General features: G+C 35.2%; 2 protein-coding genes across 6 annotated transcripts in view; one reads left to right on the top strand and one right to left on the bottom strand.

Annotated features, from left to right (window-relative positions):
• Positions 1–1,394: 1,394 nt before the first annotated feature.
• LOC139980822 (E3 ubiquitin-protein ligase CHFR-like) lies at positions 1,395–16,810 on the top strand. Its single transcript, XM_071992770.1, has 20 exons — positions 1,395–1,413; positions 2,950–3,069; positions 3,460–3,556; positions 4,731–4,779; positions 5,413–5,482; positions 5,724–5,795; positions 6,257–6,342; positions 6,810–7,120; positions 7,709–7,784; positions 8,626–8,769; positions 10,019–10,116; positions 10,384–10,446; positions 11,335–11,393; positions 12,014–12,229; positions 12,545–12,631; positions 13,352–13,422; positions 13,864–13,957; positions 14,271–14,387; positions 14,957–15,032; positions 15,721–16,810. The coding sequence occupies exons 2-20, from the start codon at positions 2,958–2,960 to the stop codon at positions 15,755–15,757; spliced, it is 1,935 nt and encodes a 644-aa protein (XP_071848871.1). The 5' UTR covers positions 1,395–1,413; positions 2,950–2,957; the 3' UTR covers positions 15,758–16,810.
• Positions 16,811–17,553: 743 nt separating this feature from the next.
• Positions 17,554–25,549, bottom strand: part of LOC139980821 (uncharacterized) — a 113,955-nt gene continuing 105,959 nt past the window's right edge. For all 5 annotated transcript variants that reach the window (XM_071992765.1, XM_071992767.1, XM_071992768.1 and 2 more), the window contains 6 exons: positions 24,865–24,942; positions 24,070–24,266; positions 22,483–22,549; positions 21,546–21,710; positions 20,338–20,502; positions 17,554–19,485 (listed from right to left, as the gene is read on the bottom strand). In XM_071992765.1, coding sequence (XP_071848866.1) covers positions 19,420–19,485; positions 20,338–20,502; positions 21,546–21,710; positions 22,483–22,549; positions 24,070–24,266; positions 24,865–24,942 — 738 coding nt within the window. In that variant the 3' untranslated portion in view covers positions 17,554–19,419. The remainder of the gene's footprint in view (positions 19,486–20,337; positions 20,503–21,545; positions 21,711–22,482; positions 22,550–24,069; positions 24,267–24,864; positions 24,943–25,549) is intronic.

Genomic DNA, 25,549 nt, shown 5'->3' with positions numbered 1-25,549 from the left:
AGGTCACTTTTGGTCAAGAAATCATTTTTGTTACCGATAGTAGAGGTATACCACGTAAAAGAGGAACCTTTCTACTTTAATGTGGTGCTAACCGGACATCCTAGTAGGCTCCATAACTAAAGTTAATCGATTTTGAAGAAAGAAAAAAAAATCATTTTTTGGATCATTACACCTCAGATGTACAGCGCGTTTAGAGATATCCGTATCGGGGTTAAAACTTCAAGGTCACTTTTGGTCAAGAAATCATTTTTGTTACCGATAGTAGAGGTATACCACGTAAAAGAGGAACATTTCTACTTTAATGTGGTGCTAACCGGACATGCCAGTAGGCTCCATAACTAAAGTAAATCGATTTTGAAAAAAAAAAAATTAACCATTTTTATGATCATTACACATTACGTATATACAGCGCGTTTAGAGATGTCCGGATCGGGGTTAAAACTTTAAGGCCATATTTGGTCAAGAAATCATTTTTGTTACCGATGGTAGAGGTATACCACGTGAAAGAAGTACCGTTCTACTTTAATGTGGTGCTAACCGGACATCCTAGTAGGCTCCATAACTAAAGTTAATCGATTTTGAAGGGGAAAAATATTTTTTTTAGATCATTACACCTTAGATACAGCGCGTTTAGTGATGTCCGTATCGGGGTTAAAATTTTTAAGGCCACTTTTGGTCAAGAAATCATTTTTGTTACCGATAGTAGAGGTATACCACGTGAAAGATGAACCTGTCTACTTTAATATGGTGCTAACCGGACATACTAGTAGGCTCCATAACTAAAGTTAATCGAATTTGAAAAAAAAAAACATTTTTCTGATCATTACACATTAAGTATATACAGCGCGTTTGGGGTTATATTTTCGCCAATCTAGCGTTTTTTCGTCAACTGTCGCTGGTAACACTGGTTATAACAAACACACACGACCGCAGTTGTAGTACTGTGTGTCATGTCTTACTGTCCTTTTTTTCTTAGTGGCTGCTGTTAGTGTCTGCTCTTAGTGGCTGCTACCTTCAATGAGGCAATTTCTAACATGTTCTGGCAAGACAGAAAAAACGCGAGTATGCCAGGTGTGACGACCAGCCTACTGTAGTTAACAGGGATCAGCCGGATAAAATAAACCAAATAAGTAAGGCAACACTTAAAATAAATAAGGCTACACCTAAGTTATACTATTTCATTCTGTAAACCACGTAAAGGTAGGCCTACAGGCTACAGTAGGTTCATGGATTCCGCGTAAGCCGCGACAAAAGATCGCCGATCATACTCATAGTTCATACTCAAAATAAAAGATTGCCGGAACCAGTCGAAGTGGTAAACTTACGAACTGATTTGCTATAAGAATCAGATGTGAGGTTTGAATTTATTTTTTATGCTTTGGTAAAAAAATAAATTTGGACGAACTTTGAATAGTAAGTGCATGAAAAGCGCGTAAATGACTCGAGTTCTGCGTAAAAAAAAGGGGCGGTATATTTTTAATTTTTTCAATGAGTTATTCACCATTATGGTAAAGTTCATCCTATATTATGATGGCTTACCAAATTTACGGAAATTGGTGGACTTAATATTAAAGTCTTACTTATATAATTTGCAATTTAGTACTAAAATCGTCTGTGAAGTTTAACAGCGTTTAGTGTGTATAGCTATGCATACCAGTTTAGCGAAATATTAATATGGCATACTGAATTCACTTGTCAATTGCATGACCCACCCCCCGGGATCTATACCAACATTGAAATAGTGTCCCTACAATTTTACATCAGATAATAGTGGATTTTCAGTTTAGCATAGTTTGCTATGGTTCTGCATGCCTCAAGTGATTTCTTTGAGTTTTTTAAACAAAATAATTCTAAGTTAGTGATATCGATGGATGAATCACCCGTTGGAATAGAGGGAAAACACAACAAGCTTTCATATGATCATATCAAATAGGTGCAATGATGGTGCTGATGAGTTGTTTTACTATAGTGTGAAAATATGACATGTTTACAAAGATGCAAGTTACTGTTCAATATCGTTGATTGCACAAAAAAATCGTTTCGGATTTAATATACATTTCTCATCACCGGAATCTTGCATTACCACAAAACTTTTAGAAAAGTAGCATCAATCTATGCGATTGATATACGAAGAAAAGGTAAAAGTTTCTGTTTTGAATCTTCGGAGTTACAAGCAAAAGTCGGTTATTCTTTCGCAGAACTGCTGCATACACGAAACCCATGTACCTACTTTAGTGAACAGTATAGGCATACTGTTACATGATTAGGTCTAGGCCATTAACCACTTCTAGTTTCTTAACACTGTTGATGGTCTTACGTTAGAAAGTATGCAATGACTGGGACATGATCCAAGTAACTTACAGACCCAGCAGATTCGGCAAACCAAGTCTAGTGGAAATCAATATTTTTTTTTAATGTTTCTTGTTAATGTTAGGCTAGTGTTAGTACTGCCAGTGTCGAAGATATGGCACACAGTAAAGGACTACATGCTGTAAGTAAGGAGAAATTTAAAGTTCAGTCATGTGTTATACTTTGCTGTATTATTCTAGTGAGTGATATACTATTTTGTGAAAGTGCTACAAAATACAGTATCAATGTAATGTTTCTTGTTTCACTTTATCAAAATTAGCTGCTATCGTCAGGACGCATGGAATCATGGAATAAACTTGAAAAATTTCACTCAAAATTTTGTTCAATTAGACGTGTAAACACTGCAAGTAAAGTGTCTTTCAGTGCAAATACATGTGAAAACCTACAACAAATTTAAAAATTTAATCTCATATGTCATATATGTTATTGTAAATGTTCAATGTAATATCAAACATTTTCCCCCCTTCTTTACTTTGAAAACTTGCTTCTTGATATGTAATCTATAGTTCCCATTATGTCTTGATTGCATGATAAATTAAATGATGTTATATTCTAATACATATGTAATATATTTGTCAGGACGCAACATGGATGCTTCAGAGGAGAGACCTAAAGCATACTTACTGCTGACTGTTCTTGGCAGTGAAAGTGTTCGCATTCCTGTGTGCTCAAATTCTTATACACTAGGAAGGGCAGAAGGTTTGTACAATTTATTACACACCCAGCAGCATAACTTAAAGACTTTTGAATTCTCTTAAAATTCTTCTCATTTCAGCAATCACATTTTGTCTTTAGGTTAAAGGTTAATTAAATGTATAACACATGTAAGCTAATCTGTATTACCTGAATGATAGGCAAAATTATCTGTTTATTTCATAGCAAAATGACAGAATTGTAACTCAAATACAAAGTTAAACAGTCTCTTGTACAGCAAACCGTAATATTTTCAGAATTTTATAATAAACAAAGTATAAATATACCTCCCAATTATTATGCAAGATTTTATGTTCCTACTCAAGAGTATTAGTGTATTCAGAGGAATTGCTTTACAAACCATTTATGATCCCAAAAATTGTCTATTTTCCACAGGCTGTAATTACCGTATACCAAATAAACTCATTTCTGGCCAGCATTGTTGTGTCATCTATGATGAAGAAAAAGGATGCTTCGCTATTGAAGATACAAGGTAATCAAAGAGTAAATGTATAACTTCAAATATAGTACCAGTGTTCCTGAGTTTTGCTAGATAACAAGGTCACATGTACATATCATAAAATGATGTATAATAGTCTCAAAGAACTGAAGAAGTTGACAAAAACATGCTGTCTTACCTACTTCCCATTGTGTTGAGGTATTCTCCAAGTCAGTTAAATTACCATGGCTTAGGTTGGAGGAGAGGGAAAGACAAGATGTAGAGGATGAAGGCAGTTAATAAATACAGTGCAAGCAAATTATCAGCAGATAAATGACTCAGAAATTAAAAAGAAGTTCAAACAGTAGTACAGAACACATGTCTTGTGTCCCCTGTTCATTAGTTCAAATACTGTATTCTTGAAGACAAGTTTGCAGTTGCTGTCTCTACAAAATTAATCTAACAGAACTTGCAATGATTCCATGAATCATGCTGATTTTTTAAAATGAAGAAAAAAAATTATCAGTCTGGATTTGTGGTTCCAAACATATTCTGTTGAGTTTGATATGCCAATGATATTACTACACCGACTGCATAAGTATGGAAACCCTCATAAATGTTTTAAAAAAGGAACAAAAATTACAAGCTAGAATAAATTAGCTTAATGTAAAGCTGAATATCTAAAGATTTGCAGGTTCTCCACCAGGGATCTTATCGTGGCCCTCCACAATCAATGACATGGTGTAACATCTGAAATACTGGAAGCAAATGTTATTTCTTTATAGATTGAATTACCTTTGCCTGAGAAATTTAAACGTGACACAACATACCATACCAGTCCCCAATACTCAGCGCCGAAAGCATAAAGTGGAATTCTGAACAAATATGAAAACTGGATTGTAAACTAATTTGGATAGAAACATAATATCTGTTGAAGACTTATAATGCAATTGGGGTTACAGTCATCATTTTCTAGAAAAGATACTGTCATATTATTTTACAAATAAGTCGCAAATTGGGCCTATTGTTGGCGGGGGGGAGGTTAAATTTTGTGTGTAATTCTAGATCATTCCCAAATGGCTCCCTCATTCATTACAAAAGCTTACATGCTGAGCCTTATAAGAATTGCACTTAACCTATTGACAGACAACACCTTACTGCAAGAGATAATATTTTTTTATTTATTACTTTTAAATCATGGAATGTATGTTATGGTTCTCTTATGTAGCACTAATGGAATGTTGCTGAACAAGACAGTCAGGACAACTAAAGGTCAAGTAAGTCTATGTTTGTGACTACTTTGTGACTACTGCTTGGAATGTTGTAGATTTAAGAATTAAAGCATAAATACAGACAATCAACTCTGTGCAAGTTATTTCTTGCTTATGATGGTATCAGACCTAGGTGTTCTGAACTACACTGCCAAACAGGGCCAGTAATGTAGCCAGATGTGACATAATGCTGACATCTTGAGAAATTAATGATTGGGAAGTAGTGTATTCAGTTCCATGATAACTTTTAATTCATAAATGTATTCTGTGTAAAGCTGTATACATGTTTACATTCATTCATGACAATGACTGTTTGATTATTTTGTACTTTTTTTACTGTATTCTCAAATTGAGTGGTTACAACCTGGAGAATATTACCCAGGTATCCCAGATAGCAATGATTTATTCAACACAACTTTACACTCTTATTTAAACTTCTGTCAAACAAGTTAATGAGTAGTATCAAATATTTTAAAACAATGTAAATACAAATTAAGTAACACTTCTACGATGTTAAGGAAGTATGAGGTAAATGCTCTTGAGGGACAAACTAAAGAACTGGTTCATGTGTGGGTATAATCAGTGAAAAGAAATTTCTTACGGAACGATAAAAGAACATTGTTTTCTTTGCCTTTATAGAAGTTACCTATAAAGAATGGAGATGAGGTTTTCCTAGTTTATCGGAAAAAGGATGCAAGTCGGACAGATGGTGAGTGTTGGGAGATTGGTTTATTTATTTTGAGTCATGTTATGATGTGTGTGTAGTTACAGTTAGAGTAGTGCCATACTAAATGGTCCACTGTGTAAAAGGAAAGAAGTTGTAACCACCAACAGATGAGTCATAACTTTTGTGGACTATTAAGAAAATAAGTTACATTTTATTCTGCTACTCTCCATATATCTCTCTTTGCTATGTGTTTTATGATTTTTTTCATTTATCCTTTCTTTAGCGATATCCTTCCAGTTTGAGGAAGTACCTCAGGAAGTTTCAGAAATAGATTTGGATGATACACTCTCCTCTGGTAAGTATTTTATTGATGTATCTTTATATAGTTAATTCCATCATTGTAAGAGGCCTGTTTTGTGTGTGTTTGATCTCTAGTTTGTGGTACTGATTGGAGATATGTATTTTCATATTTGTATTTAAGTTCTTGCTATTCACTTGTTTATACAGTTTTGTATGATTCTCTTTAAGGTTGATTAAAGTTCAACCATTTTTTATAACCTGAGACCAGATCCATGCATGGAATGAAATGATCCTCGACTGTTTGTCTGATTAGTGGAAACAGACGAGAGGGTTTCTCTACTGAATGACTTTCAAATTTAAATGTTTACAACATGATGAAAGTTAAAAATAATGTTAGGTTTTGGATGATAGTCATAGTTTTGCTCGTGTGTGATTTTCACTGTTTTTATGGTCAAACTAAAAGACCAACTATTTCTCAAGATTGTGCCTGACACATCTGGTGATTCTCTCATGCAGAAGCTACTCAGGAATATGCATTTGATGAGGCAGGTGATGTGGAACCTACAGATGGAGATAAGAAGAGAAAGAGGGAAGATGAGGAGGTAATTAGGAGAGATTAAGGCATACCCCCCAGCATGGATTACCACTCATCAATGAGAGGGCTTTGCGGAGGGGGGGGGAGGGGAGTGTGTTTGTCAGTATTGTGGGACAAAACAGATGAAATTCATTAAAGAAAATTCTCTCTTTTGTTGATCTCAACTAACTAATCTTCCAGATATGATTAAGCACACAGTGCTGGTTTTATCATCAGTTACTTTCAGTTGTTATAAAACTATTTATGGAAACTGTTTTAAAAGATGATATCCAAAGATGTCCAAGATATTGATACCTGTGCAAAGTTATGGAAGGTTTACCTGTTTTTAATAGTTTGGGGGTTACACCCTTCATTCAACACAAAGCCATGGCATTGTATAGATATATGTATTTACTTATTTAAGTTGATTAGCATTTTTGTAATAATGGAAGGAATAGTCATCTCAAAAAGTTACATTTTTCTCCTCATTGCCAGGTTTCTCCTGGAGAACAATCAAAGAAGCCACATTTAGCCTCAGAGGTGGATAACTCTGCTTCCAAACAAGTTGTCGCTAAAGAAACTGTGGATGCAGGTGATGCTTCAGGGGATGCAGGTGATGCTTCAGGGGATGCAGGGGATGCTTCAGGGGATGCAGGTGATGCTTTGGGGGACGCAGGTACCAGGGAGGACAATCCTGAGTCAAAGGGGTCAGAGACAGGAGAAAATGCGATGAATGAATCTCAAGATGAAATAATGGAGACGCTCATCTGCAGTATTTGTCAAGACATCTTACACGACTGTATCAGGTAAAGATGAATCCAATGACTCTATTACTTACCCATGGGTTATATGGCGTGTAGTTTTAGCAACACTTCATAGAACTTTTATAGTGGAAGGTAAATTATTGTGTGTGAGTAGTGATGAATGGTGTTTGCATTTAAATTGGCTCTCCATTTTAGTGGAGGTATTTTTGTACTAAGTTTTCGATTGCAGAACAAAAACTAATAGTATAGCTTTATATTGAGTAACAATGAACAACAATCACCTCAGGAATTGAAGATTGTGTTTATAAGTTTGTGTTATTGGGCCAAGTGATAAATCAGGAAGCATCTTTACAAATCACCCCATGAAATTTTGACCTGAACTATTCTTTTAAGTAAGGTATTGGTCACATATAATCAGTTTGTACAGTCTAATCTACCATGTAATTGTTTTCCATTACCCATTCAGACAATTAATGTAATATGATTAGCCATTGCAAAGAAGTCTTGCCTCACATTTCTGATGTCTTTCTAATAAAAAGAATCCGTTGACACAATAATGTATACATTATTTTTATTACACAGGTCTCTGATTTTCACAGTTTGCCTTATAATTACTTTATTTTCTTGTAGTCTTCAGCCTTGTATGCATACATTCTGTGCTGCTTGCTACTCTCAGTGGATGAACACATCTAGCAGATGTCCAACGGTGAGATTACTTCTCCTTACTAGTAAATGTTTAAAAAAGTCTCACCTAGAGTTACTAACTTCTGAATAATTAGTAATTCAATAAATACAGTTAAGGATTTCATGATAGAAAGTGTCTTGCATTATATAGTAGATGAATCTGGATGCTAATTATTGCTCATTATAATTGAGACTGATTTAGGTCAAATTTCCTGAATCAAAATAATTTAAATCTGACCTAAACAACCATGTATCGGAAATAAAATATGTTTAGTGTAATACTTTTATACTTCATCCTTTAACTGAAATTAATTTTTCATGATACAGATCATTATAAAGATTTGGTGTAAATGTGCAGGTGTACAAAAGTGTACTTTTATCCCCTATGGTGGTTTTTCTGTAAAGACTCTTGAATGTAGCATGTACTGAATGTGCCATTCAGTATTAACTGTGTTCTCTATATTAAGTGAAGACATGACCTTATCTACTGGTCAAGACCTGTTTTGAAGTATTGCTAAATACTTCATGCTTGGGGTTCTTTTATTTAACCCTTCAAATTTGCTGACACATGTATGGATGTATTTTAGATCCTCCTGCAAGCAGGAACTCGCGAAGAAGCCTCATTGGCTTATCAAAGCCCCAAGCTGACCGAAGTCAGTCTCTTACATTTATATTTAATGTCCATGATTATGAATTGTCAACAACTCTGTAACTGGACGACATACATTAATCTTGGAGTGACTCGAACCAGGGACCTTATGATTGAAAGGCACCGGCGTTAACCACTAAGCTAACACTCTACTGAGCTAACACTCCATATACCTACTACCATCCCAATGTTGTCTCCCTTGCCTTTCTTTCAGTGTCGAAAGTGTGTGAAGCGTATCAGCAAGAATCATATCGTAAACAATTTAGTAGAGGCCTACCTGAAGACCCATCCTGACAAGAAAAGGTCTCAAGAAGAAATAGATCAAATGAATTCTATAAATAAAATCACTGCTGATACGGTTAGTATTTAACAGAATTTGTTGGTTATTTATGTCGAGGCTGGAATACCTTGAGTATGTGTTATATACATTGATTTAATGGTATACCAATTTATGGTTTTCTACTAGCCTGAAATGTCCAATTTATCTCAAGATTGATAATTTATGGTGTTCCAGATTTAGTGAGATACACTGTGATGAATGTACATCAGAGTGGATCTGGTAATATGGCAGATTAAATGCTTGTTACTGGTCTTGACTAATATCCTTTCTGTGACTATAGACATACCTGATACACTGATTCCTGAAGCATATCTTTATAACAGTGGGAGTCTTCTGGCTTCTTGTATACTGCAGTATTCTGATTCCTGAAGCATATAGCTTTAAAACAGTGGTACAGTAGTCTTCTGGCCTCTCGTATACTCCTGTATTCTAATACACTGATTCCTGAAGCGTATCTTTAAAACAGTGGTAGTCTTCTGGCCTCTCGTATACTCCTGTATTCTGATACACTGATTCCTGAAGCATATCTTTAAAACAGTGGTACAGTAGTCTTCTGGCCTCTCGTATACTCCTGTATTCTGATACACTGATTCCTGAAGCATATCTTTAAAACAGTGGTACAGTAGTCTTCTGGCCTCTCGTATACTCCAGTATTCTGATACACTGATTCCTGAAGCATATCTTTAAAACAGTGGTACAGTAGTCTTCTGGCCTCTCATATACTCCTGTATTCTGATACACTGATTCCTGAAGCATATCTTTAAAACAGTGGTACAGTAGTCTTCTGGCCTCTGGTATACTCCTGTATTCTGATACACTGATTCCTGAAGCATATCTTTAAAACAGTGGTACAGTAGTCTTCTGGCCTCTCGTATACGCCTGTATTCTGATACACTGATTCCTGAAGCATATCTTTAAAACAGTGAGAGTCTTCTGGCCTCTCATATACTCCTGTATTCTGATACACTGATTCCTGAAGGATATCTTTAAATACTCCCGTATTTTCAACTTTGTTCAGCACCTTGAGACTGGTGGCTTGAGTCCAGTATTAACTTTACTTAGCTAATAACCCTGAATATGAAAACAACTTATTGATTTTACCCCAAAATGCAAATCATACTGATCAGACATTTAAGAAACAAACAATATTTAGTTTATAGTAACTACATGCCTGCTAAGCAGAGAAGATTCCTTTTATCATTTCAATTTCGATTGGATATAGCTGATTTAATGGTTCTTGTTTATTAATCTCATTATTTATTGACAGGTGATAAATCCAAGGCAGGGTGATGAGAGTTTCTCGGAGGACTCTGGCGATGAATTAAACAGTTCATCTGAGATCGAGAGTCTTGGAGCTTTTGCAATGTAAGTAATAACACTATATAATTCCACACACCCAAGAGTTTTATCTTCCGGTCCATTAATCACTTACTTTGCAACAACTTCTTCCCTTTGCAAATAAAGAAAGAGGAATTAAAAGAAAAATGAAATTGTTTGACTTAAGTGGTATGGGATTAGAAGTCTACCAAATTTTAAGTAGAACAGACACTGGTATAGAGCTGTTGAAGAGTAAAGTTAACCACGATTATTGTTCCTTGTTGCTTCTATAAGTCTGCCTTTCTTTAACCTCAGGCCTGCGATACCATCTTGGGGTTTCTTAGGTAATATCCTCAGTAGGCAAACCCTCCCAGTCATGTAAGTATCTCGGTTGTTTAGTTGGTTATTACACCTTATACATTAACATATTAGACATTGAAGTGAAAGGGGCATTGTAGTCTTAGTTGATTGTGTTAGCAGTGATACTACTAACACCTGGGAATTGTGAGAACGAATACAATTATTTACATTAAAGAAGAATTGAAATGTTGATACTATTGCTTCACCAGTGCTGTTCTGTAGTCCTGCCCTAGTTGTGTTGTGTAATCATGCACTGATGGTATGGTGTAGTCATGCTTTGTTGGTGTTCTGTAGTCATGGTGTGTTGTCATGTAGTTATGTTGTGGTGTTGTGTTGTCATGCTGTTGGTGTTCTGTATTCATGGAGTGTTGTCATGTAGTTATGTTTTGGTGTTGTGTAGTCATGCTTTGTTGGTGTTCTGTATTCATGGAGTGTTGTCATGTAGTTCTGCTGCTGGTGTTGTGTAGTCATGCTGTTGGTGTTCTGTATTCATGGAGTGTTGTCATGTAGTTATGTTTTGGTGTTGTGTAGTCATGCTTTGTTGGTGGTCTGTATTCATGGAGTGTTGTCATGTAGTTCTGCTGCTGGTGTTGTGTAGTCATGCTGTTGGTGTTCTGTATTCATGGAGTGTTGTCATGTAGTTCTGCTACTGGTGTTGTGTAGTCATGCTTTGTTGGTGTTCTGTATTCATGGTGTGTTGCGATGTTGTTCTGCTGCTGATGTTGCATAGTCATGCGTTGGTGATGTTTGTAGTCATGACATGTCATTGACAAGTCAAGATATTATTTTATTATTATTTTTAATTACTATTGTTTCATTTCTTCTTAACTAATCAAGTGTTGTTGATATTGTATGTATCATTTACCTGGTTAATAGTTTCTTTATGCTCTACATTTGACTTTGAAGGACATGCAGACAATGCCCAGGCCTTAATCCGACTCCTGTAGCATCTTGTACAGTTCAAGGTGAGTCTTTGCTTTGTTATTTTTTTATAAAATATTTATCATTCCACTACCATCGATACATTAGCATAACTAGAACCTGACTACCCCTCTCCAAGCATGTTCTCACCCCTCCCTCCCCCTCCATCACGCTGACTCACTAGATTATTTATCAATCTCAGCATGCTTGATCAGACTAGCTGCTATGTTTGTTACTTACAGCATCATGACTACCCCTCTCCAAGCATGTCCTCACCCCTCCCCCTCCCCCACCCTCACTCACAAGGTTATTTATCAATCTCAGCATGCTTGATCAGAGTAGCTGCTATGTTTGTTACTTACATGAGCATCCTGACTACCCCTTCTCCAAGCATGTCTTCACCCCTCCTCCACCCTCACTAGGTTATTATCAATCTCAGCATGCTTGATCAGAGTAGCTGCTATGTTTGTTACTTTACATGAGCATCCTTCCAATCTCATATCCTGGCTTGAAAGAAATTCAGGTTTGATGGAATCGTAAATCTGTTGGTTAACTCTATGGACAGTCATTGTACTTGAGTAATAGACTGATGGTCTGTTATAACTTATATCTCATAAGTTTGGCCCCTCTTAATCTTATATGCCCCTGAATCTTGTTTCCTCAGCACAACCGTCCACCAGTGCTGGTCCATCTGATGCCAGTGGTGATGCTACCAGCCAGAACTTTCGCATCGCAAATGGTAATGTCAGGGTGGCATTACCAACTGCACCAGCCTTTGTCTGTCCAGCAGGAGCCACCCACCTCATGTGTCAGTGTTGTCAAGAAAGATTTCCAGATCGAAGGAGGGAATCCGACCAAAGTAACATTCCGTCCGTCACTTGTGAGTTTATCCACTGAATTTGATGTGCAATGTTAACAGTTAGTTTATGATGACAGTTTAGCCTTTGATGGCCTTAAGCCATGAGGTTTGTGTTGAGTGTGTGGACTAGTACTGGCAGACAATTGTTAACAGATGCTATGCCAATCAGATAATCAGAAGAGCTCTGTTGAGCAAGAAAATATCTCTACAGAATGGAGATTCTGTTAGGGCTGTACCAATGCACATTACTAGCATTGTGCTATATGGTTTAAAGTTTGGTTATCAAACAGTCACTTCTAAGATTTCTCTACTTTCCCCTTATTTTTCTCTCCACAGGTAGTTTATGCCAAATGTTTTACTGTCATATGTACTGGGGTTGCACCAGAAACAGCAGATGCTATGGTTGCCTTAATAAATTCAAAGGTATGATGTGTGTTGTATAAGTAAATTTCATTGTAAGGTGAAACTAATTGTATAAACTCATGCATGATCATGATCATGATCAGAAGCCTCAAAATCACTTTGTGTTATTTAGTTGATTTTGTTCCCATAGTGAACTCAACTTGAAGTAATATATCAATTCAGTCCTGAGACAGAAACTCTTTGTTCAAACTCAAGATAAATTTGCCAACAATGTTGTATCAGTTTGTATTCCTGATGTGATTATAGATGAGATATTTATAATTTACCCTGTAAAGTAACGTGCCATTCATAACAATAGGTATAAAATATGTTTTTTCAGTATCAACTTTGCTGACATATTTTCGTCTCCTCCTAAAATTTCTATTATGCTAAAGTCACAAATTTGGCTTGTTTTGTCCAAGTTATTGCAGTAATGTAACATTTGCTCTCCATGCAAGCTAGCATTTCTATATGAATAATTGTACATACATATATTATTCTGTTGGAGCAATCACAACCATGTCCCGGATGTATGGAAAACAGCTATGGTTGGCTGTTTTAATTGACATGTAATGCATAAAGACCTTGACTTTTGTGGTGAAACCTGGATTGTGTAGATAATACAGTTACAGATCTGTAACTCCAGATTGAGGAATAAGTTCTAATATAATTTTTGTCTGATATAGAATATTAAAACAAATGACGATATTTTCCATGATCTCTCTTTGCTTTATTTGACAGATCTTAATTTTGGAGACAAATGTACAGATAGTCTAATTTTGGGAAACACACAAGAGTCATCTATTTTCAAGGTATATACATGTCATTATATTACTTGACCTAATTTATTGGCCGTAGATTCCAAATATTTAATTGGCCTATAAATATCAGGATATCATCTGTTCAGTCTTTTAATATCATATGCCATACAAAATGAAAGTACATATCTGCTTGTCTGGTACTATCTGGGCGGATAATTCTCTTTTCTCAAATAATTGATGTTTCGATAATGGCTTTGGAACTGTCCATAACGTTGTTGTTTATTCATTTAGTAGTAATTAGTGTTATTTCCTAGAGAGTTGTCGTAATATAAACCGAGTGACACAGCATTATAAGAATGAAGAGGTTTTTACATCTGAGAGAGGTTCTGCGTATTATTCCCTCCAAGAGTAGCTTGTTAGACTTGTTGGGTTAATTAAATTAATCAGTTAATCAATTGATTCATGTTTGCTTCTGCTTGATTCACCCTTCAGAAATATTTACAGCAAAAGAAGCTCACATGGAAACATGTTTTGGATGAATGCCTGCAGACGTTAGAAGCAGGGAATGCAGAATACCAAACATTATGTAAGTGAAATCGAAGTAAGATAATTGATGAATGACTCGCCATGAATAATACACCTGGTAATGACATTACACCCACAGCATATACAACAACATGGAGGAGGCTATTAATAACCATGTAGCCTTGACATCGTCTAGCAAGAAATACCAGGTCTGTGTCATTTGTAGCATGTTCAATTCAACTTTTCTAAATGCATGAAAATATACGACGATGAATATTAATGTTTGCTGGAGTCTTTAAATTGATATTAGAGCCACTATTTATTTATTTATTGAGTCATTCATTGATACCATACTGTTGTCCCTCTCTCTTCAGTGACATCAACAAACAACATTACCAAGGATTCTATTCTGTGCTATTCTTGTGGCATGAAGGTCTTCAAGGAGCTTGCCTATCCATACAGGGACAGTATACCCAGAGATCAGCTCCCAGGTAATGTGTACACTAATATAATGGCGGTAGTAAGCAAAACCAATGGTTCAATCTGGATGGCTTTAAATGTTTAAAGGAAAGAAATGAACCCCAACACTCGCACAATATTCTTCCTTGTTCTTCCTGTATTCATAGTATGTGTGCATAGGATGTGTTAACTTTAATACACTAGAACATTGTTTACTTTAATACACTAAAAATATTGTTAGCAGTATATTATACAGGTAAACTTTGTAGTAATTAGATATGTCTGTTTTGTTCATCTGTAACATTGAATTCCCACTATTATGCTCTAGAGCTTACAGTAAAGGGTAAATAAAAGAGTTTTGTACATTTGTAATACATTCTAAGCATGGAAGTTGTTTATATAGTCAATTGTACCTTCTTGCTTGCTATTGCTATATTACCAAATAGTGCAATTGCTTCTACACATGACCTTAAACAAAAACGGTGGTTAGATTTTGAAAAAAATATTTCAAACATATGGATTAGTTTGATAAGAATGCTCCAGAGTAGTTGTAGTATTTCAACAGTTTAGTAATATGATTCTAAAAAACAATTTATTACAGCTGAAGCTACTTCAAGACCAAATTGTTACTGGGGCAGAAACTGCAGAACACAACACAACAAGCCAGTGCACGCAGCGTGAGTATTGTTAATTGTGAATTTAATGCCATTCTATACTGTTGTAGAGTTCACTGAATAATATCCATGCAGTGAGGATTTTAGTAGTCAGACATGTGTGTAATTCATTGGAAATGAGTAAATAATAAATAGTATCTCGATCCTATTATTCTGATAGAATGAACACTGGATATTACAGCTTGGTTTATAGTTGAAATTATAGAGATGAAAGTTCTAATATTGCTTCATGTCATAGCCGGTAAGGTGGTATTAAGTTTACCTGTGCAGCCAAATTGAAAGTTTCTGATGTAAGATAGGTTAACCTAAATTGATGGATATAAAATCATAGATTGTAAACTTGATACTTTCAGGTAACAAATATGTAACTGCTAACTACTGTGCATCTTATGAACTAGCATTTGTAGAGTGTTGGATGAGATAGAGCAGGCATAGATTGTTATTTGTGTTGCATATGCCATTATGGCATATTCTAACAATGACACATATTCTTAACCATTGCACACATTCTTAACCATTACACATATTCTTAACCATTACACTTGTCAAATATCAGATGGTCCCCAGCTTTATCAACAGTGGTAAGAAAATGGAGACAAAACATTTTTTCTTGTTCACTTTGTTTATTCATAATTCTAGCCACATTTGTACCTCACTTTACTCTGTTTGCAAACTTGATTTTTTGCGATAGACGTTTCAACCACGTGTGCAACCAAACCAGATTCTAAGATGACAGCTTGGATGGAGTGTGGTTAGCATCCCCTAGAGAAACAAGGGTTTACCTTCACAAGTAAACAAGCAACCAAATCAGTCAAGACGGGTAAAGTGTGGAAACATGCCCTAATAATGTTACTAATAATATTACACTAATGTGTGAAAGGACAAAGCTGTCATATATGCTTTCATTACAAAAACAACAACAACAATACGAACCAAGTAGCTTTGTTTGTTCGAGAATAATTCAGGGGTCTTTCTTTGTAGCTTTATCTAAATTTTTAGACGTTTTAATGTGATTTAGATTATAGAGTTCACCTTAGCAAAACCATGTTTGTCTTGCACCATTTTCGATTACTCTAAGTAGAGCTGTCTTAAGAGTAAACAATGACACTCTGTCTTTGCTTATATTCATGTGTTTGAAGCAGTGGCTATGTGATTCTGAGAATGAAGTCCTTTCTGAACAGGTAACATCTACGTTACATACTGTCAGTTCAGCTGTGACTACTGTTCACAGCAGTATACAATGGTTCCCACATGGTTTGAAAAACAGGAAACTTCTAGAGAGTAATGAAAATGAAAAACCTCTTTTCTAGGATGGTGAAAGTCTTTGAAGTTTTGAGGTTTAAGTCAGGAAAAAAATTGAATACTTCTCTTTTTGACGTAAGCTAGCAAGGGCTTTAGAGTTAATATCAAAAAGAGAAAACGGAAAATTCAGGATGTCACGTTTGGGGGATCACAGCTCTTTGAATGACCCCCTCACCACAAGTTAACAAAAGGGGTTAGCATACATTTTGTAGGAGATACAATAGGTTTTCTGTAGGTAGCCTAACATTGGGTCATCATTAGTGTGCAGGCTTCAGGCTAAACTGTAAGCTGTGTCGTAGTATGGAATTTCATATGCTTAGAATTGTAGGAACCATGGTATGCATTAGATAAGCTCACAACTGTTTGATTTTAAATTTGATGGTTCCTGTATGGTATCCTCATCATGCCTCTCTGATATCTATTTCCTTTTTGCGGAGAAAATATCGGCAAAATAAAGTCTTCCTTGGAATGTCTTAGAACTGATCGAGTCTTTTCTATCTTGTTCCTGCATTAGTGGTCAATTCAATTAATATAGGAGTTTTATGGAGAGGCCGAATGTGAATGAGCATTTACAGCTGATCTGTAGTGTAACTAATAACTATGATTAATGCCTAGCATCAAATTAATACAAACCACAACTTTACAAATCTCGGCAAATTTTGAAATACTTTAAAATAACCCATGTTTTTGTGTTCACCGTGTTTGCCAGGTGCTTGAAGTTTCTTTCTGCCAACTTTATTTCACTCTAACCTTTATCTATAACAAAGTGACTGGCTTCTGAATTGTTGGATATTGAGTGTTAGCTCAGTGGTTAACGCCGGTGCCTTTCAATTATAAGGTCCCTGGTTCGAGTCACTCCAAGATTGATGTATGACGTCCAGTTACAGAGTTGTTGACAATTCATAATCATGGACATTAAATATGAATCTAAGAGACTGACTTCGGTCAGCTTGCGGCTTTGATAAGCCAATGATGGCTTCTTCGTGAGTTCCTGCTTGCAGGAGGGTTTAATATACATACCATACATACATATATTTTGCGTGATTCAGAAGATCAGCAGGGGCTATATCTAGTTTAGTTATAGGCATTTAGAGGTACAATATGTTGTTTATAATACTTTATGGTAGAGGAGGTTTAATAAGCTACTTCAAACAGAATGTAGATAGGGTTTTAATATCTAATATCAGAAACACACACAAAAGAAACAATATTAACGAAGCAATTTCATTCGTAATTATTTGTTATTTGCATCAAATCTATAAATATTTCCATAATGATAAACACAATTTCAAACAGTTATTTCACAATGTATATTGGCACATTCACAATTTTTGCTATACTTAAATAATTTCAACAGCAAGGAATATTTCTAATATTGTACAATACACCTAATTCTAGAAATTCTTTCTTTTTTATTTTTCAAATTTGAATAGAGCAAAGAAAATAAATTTTAGCTTCAAACGAGTGATCTCAGATAGAGTGCTGCTAAATTTTCCTTCATGGAAAAGTAACAGTTCGGTCTTTAGTCAATAATTTGGCAGAATTTCTTATAAATGCTATGATTCATGCAATATATTAAAGTTTTTTTGCAAATGATTTATTCAATCAAGTACTTTGAGAAAATTTTCAAACACTTCACAGAATTTGCTTCTATGGAGTTCCTCTTCTTGTTTCATAGCAGTTCAGAATTTTTCGATGAAAGCCTAGCATTTATTATAGGAAGCATTTACAACAAAAACTGATATTTTAAGTGAGCCTTAAGCTGGCATGCAGCCTTGTGCTGAAAATTTGGATATTTACATGTGAGCAAAATGAAAATAAACAAACTAAACCTCTCCATTGTTTAAACTGCAAAATGATTGAAATTCCTCTAACAGATTTATAATATCAAATTTGGATGGACTAGCTAGCAAAGGAAGCATTGTCTCTGACAGATTTCACACATATAGTAAATATCACTTGAAAATTCAGTCAAATAAAACAATACTGGAAGTATTCACTGAGGAAATGATTTACATGACAATATATTTAAGATATGTTTTAAGTTCTATTGATATTTGTATCTTGAGCTACTACTAGAATCCATATGCTGTTCATATGCAAAACTGTCAGATAACTGTGATATTATTCATACCAACCAAGGCAATAGTTATTCCCAGATATGCACCTATAATCATGTACATAAATACATAAATAATGAGATAGGATGTAATAGTGTGTACTGAAATGATCTAGCACACAGCCACCAACCTATAATGAATATATGAATATTCATAAATACATAAATAATGAGATAGGATGTAAGAGTGTGAACTGAAATTATCTAGCATACAGCCACCGACCGATAAAGAATTTATGAATATTCAATATTCATGAAAGTACTGTTTCATTAGAGTTGTATTATTTTGTACTTTTTAAAAATTATATGTGAAAAAAACAAAGAAATGTAATCTATAAAGGTTAGAAAATATAAGAAATATAAAACTGTAGAAATCTCAAGGCTTACTTTTTTTCAAGGTTTGCATCGTTAAAGGTTTGCATTATGAAAGCACACGCAAAGTTACAATGGATGAAATTTATACATTAAAAAGCATATAGAAAAAAAACTTACAAGTACAAAGAGGAAAGCTCTACACTAAACATTGAAAGTGAGGACACATTGGAGGATAATTGAATTAAAAGATCACTTCAAAGTCAGTGTTCCTAGTCTTCTTGTGAACCGACCGTCGGGACACAACAAGGTCTTGACGGAACAACAGTTGCATAAAGTACAGTATGAAACAATATAAGAACACACTGCAACACAGTGTCTTCTACTATAGCACTGTCCTATTGATGGAGTAGTCTTCTAGCTGTGGATGGGTTAATGATGCCAGTACACTCATGTCTAGTACTCCATCAATGATCTTTATCAAATAAATAGTGATAAAAAACTTCAATCACTGAATCAAATGAATACACTTCTAGTAAACCAAACACATTTATTCTTCCAGCCTTCGTTTTCATTACATTTCAAGAGCAGACTCACTGGGCATTTGAATTGTGGCTGATATTTGAAGATAGTCCTCTACACACAGAGTTTAACCATTTACTTTCCGTATGGGGATGTACTCTGAGACAATCGTTCATAAGCCCTCTCCATCTTCATCAGCTCCTAGGGTGAGATAATCAGAGAGGTTATTTAAGTTGTACTTAGTACTGAAACATTTAGAATAAAGACAATATCATTAGGAACCTGTAACTGCTATTATTAAGCAATGAAAATGTTCCTAGTTCAACTTTTAAACATGGATTTTAATATGCATCTTCCAATAGCATTATCTCCTGTACTGTTAATAAACACAATAATATTACAGTTAATTCATACACCTAACAGTACTTGAGGGTAATTAACATTCTTTAATATCTGCAGGAGAGTGTGTAGGTTATTAGTGTATCCCCTGATTGAATGCTTCCTGGTACAACTATAATAAACTTGAAGTAACATATCTTCCACACCTTGTCTTTCCTTTTATTGATAGAATATTACTACCACAAGATTGTGACATATTCAATTCATAATGCAACTATAATTTACAGGATATTATACAAATAATGAATGGTTATGAGTGCAATAGTGCAAATATTTCATGAGTTGAAAGATGTAATTTGTACGTTCCATTCAACGAGGCGCAGCCGAGTTGAATGGAACAAATTACATCTTTCAACTCCTGAAATATTTGCACTATTGCACGAATGGAAACCATTCATTATTTGTTTTATACAACATATTATATTAAGATGGGTAAAATGCACTCATGCAACAGACAGGTTTCTCTGCTCTCTTACCATTGAAAAAAGTGCTACCAAAAAAGTATAACCCATGGTTCTATTTCACAGAGTGGAATAGAGCGGATTCTGCATGCAATCAACGAGCAATTGACCAATCAAATGACCAGAATACAATTAGGTGTTGTATAAAATGTCACAAACCATACTTATAATGCATTTGATAGAAATGTCGTACCTTGGTTTGCTGAGTGAGGGCAGTCTCTAACTTGCTTGTGTCCAAGCTGTTTTTGCTGAGTAAGCCAGCATTTTCCCTGCATCTCTCCTCGGCGACACTCAGCTGTCGTTCTAGGAGTTTCACCTTTTGCTCTAGTTTATAGATGTGATGGTCTTTGTTGCTGTACTGTAGTATAAGACATGAGTAGTATACATTAATATACAAATACATTCAGAGTGCCATTATATCAGTACATAATTCACTGCTGGTTGTCTGCAGGGATGAGTGGTAACTACCCATGGCTCAGTAATTTGTTGCAAGAGGCCTGCAATACATGAGAACGTTCAATAAAGACGACAACGTTCAATAAAGATCACAGTCAAGCAAACCTGGCATTTAGAGAAAGGAGTCATGAATGAGGCACAAATATAAAACAATACAAACAGGATATACCATCTTACAAGCTAAATAGATTATACTTTATGAAGGTGACCACGATAAAATTCAATATCTTTATATTTCATATGGTTTTAAGTGAATAGTGATTGTCCCACTACTTCAGTGGGGATGTCATCATATGTATGAATGTTATTAGATAATCATGCAATGTTGGTGTTATTTTAAAGAAAATGAGAAAAATTAGCTTGGATGCCTCAACAAACATTAAAGGCAGTAAAGTTCTTCATAAATGTCAAGCCAAATCACCTGACAAAGATTATTGACTGTTTCATTCTGTAGGATATGGGGTTTCACTCATCACATTCATAAATTGTACCTGGTTGGTTCTTTAACAAGGAATTTATAAATATAAACTGATAAACTTACACATGATCTAACTTGAAGAGAAGACACAAGTTTATTAATTAATAATTATTAATTAATAAATGATATGACACATTTCCAAAACAATATAGATGACAGAAAGTGTTAATGAGTCATTTGCACCATGTTTGTAAAATGTACAGGATAGTGAAAACTTGAAAAGGTAATCTTATGAAAATCTTCACAATATATCTCTGTCACATTCTCATCAACGTATCTTTGCCTCTCTAGGTCCCCGTAGAATGGGGTTTAATAAGATATTGTTGAGAACCTTGAATACTTCAATAGATTCTGCAGCAGACGTTAAGTATATTTTCTGCGACTGGCCTTTCTATCCGTATATCTATTCTGGCCATATATCCTATCATGAATTATATATCATGGCCATATATCCTATCCTTTCTCACCTGACCATTACTGGATCCATTTGATGTGCTATCATCTCCTCTTACATCTTCTCTCTTCCGGCCTCTCTTTAGATGTAAGTTTTCCAGTTTAAGTTGCTTCACTTTTTCTTGTAAGTGTTTTAATACTTTCACTGTGTTGGCATCTTGTCCACTGTGGGACGCATCCTAACGAATAATAAAAACAAAATTCTCACATCATTCTGCTGCCTGTGAAGCAGTCAGTTTATTTAGCATTAAGGTAAAGCAGATGGTGGTACTTGTTTATAAGTAGATGGTAGTTATTATTGGCAAAAGAGCAGGTTTTATATCAGGGTACCATCAGTGATTCAGGTGCATCAGTGATTGTACCTTACTGTGGAAAACAAAAACTTCCAAGTATGTTTTCATACTAGATTCAGACTAATTTGGATTTGGATCAAAATTACTCTTAATCAGTGGCAGAGCTAGGGGTATTGGTCGGGGGGGGGGCGAGAATGGTCTGTAGGGGCGCTTTCGACACTATCTAAGCGGAGTGCCACCACAGGTTGGCGCGGAGCGTACAGAAATTTTTTGAGTAAAGATACTCCCTGGATTGCCGGAAATGACCCTTTTCGGGCCTTGCTAATTTGCAGATAAACGAAGAATAAATAGGTGTCATCGCCATTTTGTCAGAAAATTACACCAACAAAATGTGACAAATGTCAATAGGTATTTAAGAGTGCAATAAAAAAGTCAATAATCGCGAATAAGTAAAAAGTGGTAAAAAGCTGAAAAGGGCGCCAGCAGTCCATTTGAGTCCGTCAGGGGGGCATCCGCCCCCTCTGACTGTATGGACGCTCCGCCACCTCTCTTAATGTAAAGTGTTTCTGATTTGTTAATCATACTGCATTATAGTAGATTCATGACTGAATGATTGCTCTAATCTTCACATCTCAAACTAACAGACTGGCACTCTTACCATTGATCTTGAACCTGATGAATGTGAGAAACTAGCATCGTCTTGAAGAGAGAGATTTAACATCCTCCTAGGAATGACAGGAAAACAGAGAGTATTAATACAGACACACACTCATAGTATACCATTGCTCTTAGCGGGGCTGTCACCATTGCAATACATTCATATTGTTACTATTTATGCAGTCACTCCAGGGGCGGATGCAGGATTTGTGACAGGGGGGGTCTGACTGGTCCAGCTGCGCCTGAACATAAGACTATCCATTGTGAAATTCTTGGATATTTAAGTACAACAGGGAACCCCTTCAATTTAGCCATGCAAAGCACCTCTCTCTTTTTTTTTCTCTTTTTTTTTTTTTTGGCCAAGAGCAGGGGGGGTCCGGACCCCCTGGACCCCCCTCTGGATCCGTGCCTGCACTCATTTCACAAAGTTACAAAGATATCACAACAATCATGATAGCCTAAACAATTTTTTTTCTAACACTAATCAAGTGCTATTACGTAGTAATGCTAATCAAGTGATATTTACTGTTAATGCTAATCAAGTGTTATTATGTAGTAATGATAATCAAGTGTTATTAAGTAGTATAATGATAATCAAGTGATATTAACTAGTAATGCTAAAAGTGCTATTTACTAGTAATACTAATCAAGTGATATTAAGTAGTATGCTATTCAAGTGCTCTTAAGTAGTAATGCTAATCAAATTATATTAAAGGCATTGAAGACTCCCCCAAACCGTGTGCGGCCATCTGAAAAGTTAAACTTCTCTTGCTTGCAAGTGACGTTTTGTTTGTGTCGCTACAAAATGAAGACAGTAATGAAACGTGATACCTTAATTGTTATCTATTGCTGGACCTGAGATGTCCATCGCTGTGTCGTTTGTAAACTGTGCTGTGGGTATTGACCGCAGCTGTATGTACTAACTGTACTCTAGTGTCTAATTACAGACGGTAGCAAGCTGTGTGTGTATTTTCTGGGATCGATGGTGGTGTTTAACACTTCTGTTACACCTCATTTGAAACTAGGTCAAATTACCGGCATTAGACGTTTCTTTTTGTGCGAGTCTTCACACCCTTTAAGTAGTAATGCTATAATCAGGTGAAATTAACTAGTAATGTTAATCAAGTGCTATTAAGTAGTAATGCTAATCAAGTGATACTACTTGGTAATTCTAATAAAGTGCTCTTTAACTAGTAATGCCAAAAGTGCTTTTAACTAGTAATGCTAATCAGGTGATAATAACTAGTAATCAGGTGATATTAAGTAGTACTTATGCTAATCAAATGATATTAACTGTTAAATCTAGTCAAAAATTATCGCTGATCAATCATAAACTAGTAATGCTAAACAAGTTATATCCACTTAATAACCCTTTATAAAGTTTATATAAACTTATAAAACAAATCTTGTATCAGTTGCTTTCAAAGTCATTTTCACTGCTTTCAAACTGGAAAATAAACTTTTCCAGTAGAAATAAAGTGCAGTCTACATAATTGTACAAATTATCATTGGGACTGACATAAAGTGAAGTTGGTTCACCAAGAGGGTGCAGGGGGAGCAGTGAGGGTTTGTTAGGAGTTATACTAACTGTTCCAGTTCCCTATTCAGTTCCTCTTCAAACTTCCTGGCCATCTTAAGAGCTGTTTCTTCCTTCCAGGCTTTCATATTTCTTTGTACTTCTCTCATGTTATCATCTTTCTGTTGAAGTTGCTCTTGGTAAGAGTTTTCCTGCAGTTTAATCTTCTGTAAGGATCTTTTTAACTTATCTACCTCTGCGTCATGTTCCTGAGATATTAAAGAATGTAAACTTGATGTAGTTCATTACTATAAACTTAATTAAAAGGATGTCATTGCTTAGTTTAAAAATTCCACATTATGATAATATACTTTAGAAAACTTCCATCGTACCTTGCCGATTTCTGTATTTACTATTAACCAATATATACATGAGTACTAGCTTTAATTCAAACTGACTAGAATCACTCAATAATGTAATTAGACTGATTGTTACAAGTCATCAACAGCCAATCCAAGTGGAAGCATTTTAGTCAAATGTATGTTCAAAATTGATACAAAGCTGTAAAACACAAGATTTACCAAATTTATATTCAGATACATAATCACAAATTACTTACAACAACCTGTACTAGTGAGTTTGCTTTATAGGACATCATACTAAGTACACTGTTAGCTCGCATATGGAAATTGACACAATACTATACGCTGAACAGGCTTCTGAAAATCACTTTTATGGGAAGAAGTTATTATCTAACAACTTTGATATAAACTACTTAACTTTCAGTACAATAAGATCCAACTGAACAAAGAAATATCTGTTTGTGTCATTTTCATAATTTCTGATACTGTCGTGACAATTCTTTACCTCTTGTACTTCTTGCAAGTTTGCTTTATCCTCTCTCTCATGACTAATACTGGATTGGAGTTTCTCAATTTCTGATTCCTGTGAATAAGCAAGACAATACCAGTATTAAACTAGGCACAGAGACTGCAATCTGCTTTATACTAGCTCTGAAGGAGTTGATCATTATTCATGCGATTATGTAAATGTGGAAAGTATTGTGAGATAATTCTATATGTAAACATAACTTTAGAATATGCCAGTAACAGATATTTGAAATCCTTGAGAATTCTGACAATCACTTAAGTTACTTAACCGACATATGAAAGAAATACAGCAAGCTGTCATACTATTTTCCTGTAAAGCTCTACGCCCCCAGGACTCTTTAAGTTGGAAATTCAGAAAATTCAGAAAAAAATGCATATATTTAAACACAATATTTTTATGTACTAAATCAACACATAAACTCACCAAACTCATTCAATAAAAACAGAATTTAAATGATTATATATACAACAATTTCACAATCTACAAACATTGTTGGTTTTGATGATAATCGTAACCTTTGCATTCATGATGTATGTGTGTGTGTGTGAGTATGCGTATGTGCGTATGTGTGAGTGTGGGTATGTGCCAGCTTGTAAACCCAATATTTCAAGAAGGAAAGGTCGGACCAATTTCATATTAGGTGTGTAGAAGTACCACATTG

The sequence above is a fragment of the Apostichopus japonicus genome, chromosome 15, assembly GCF_037975245.1.
Source record: "Apostichopus japonicus isolate 1M-3 chromosome 15, ASM3797524v1, whole genome shotgun sequence".
NCBI classification, from domain to species: domain Eukaryota; kingdom Metazoa; phylum Echinodermata; class Holothuroidea; order Aspidochirotida; family Stichopodidae; genus Apostichopus; species Apostichopus japonicus.
The sequence above is the reverse complement of the archived record's forward strand: the minus strand, read 5'-3'. Positions and strand labels throughout refer to the sequence as shown.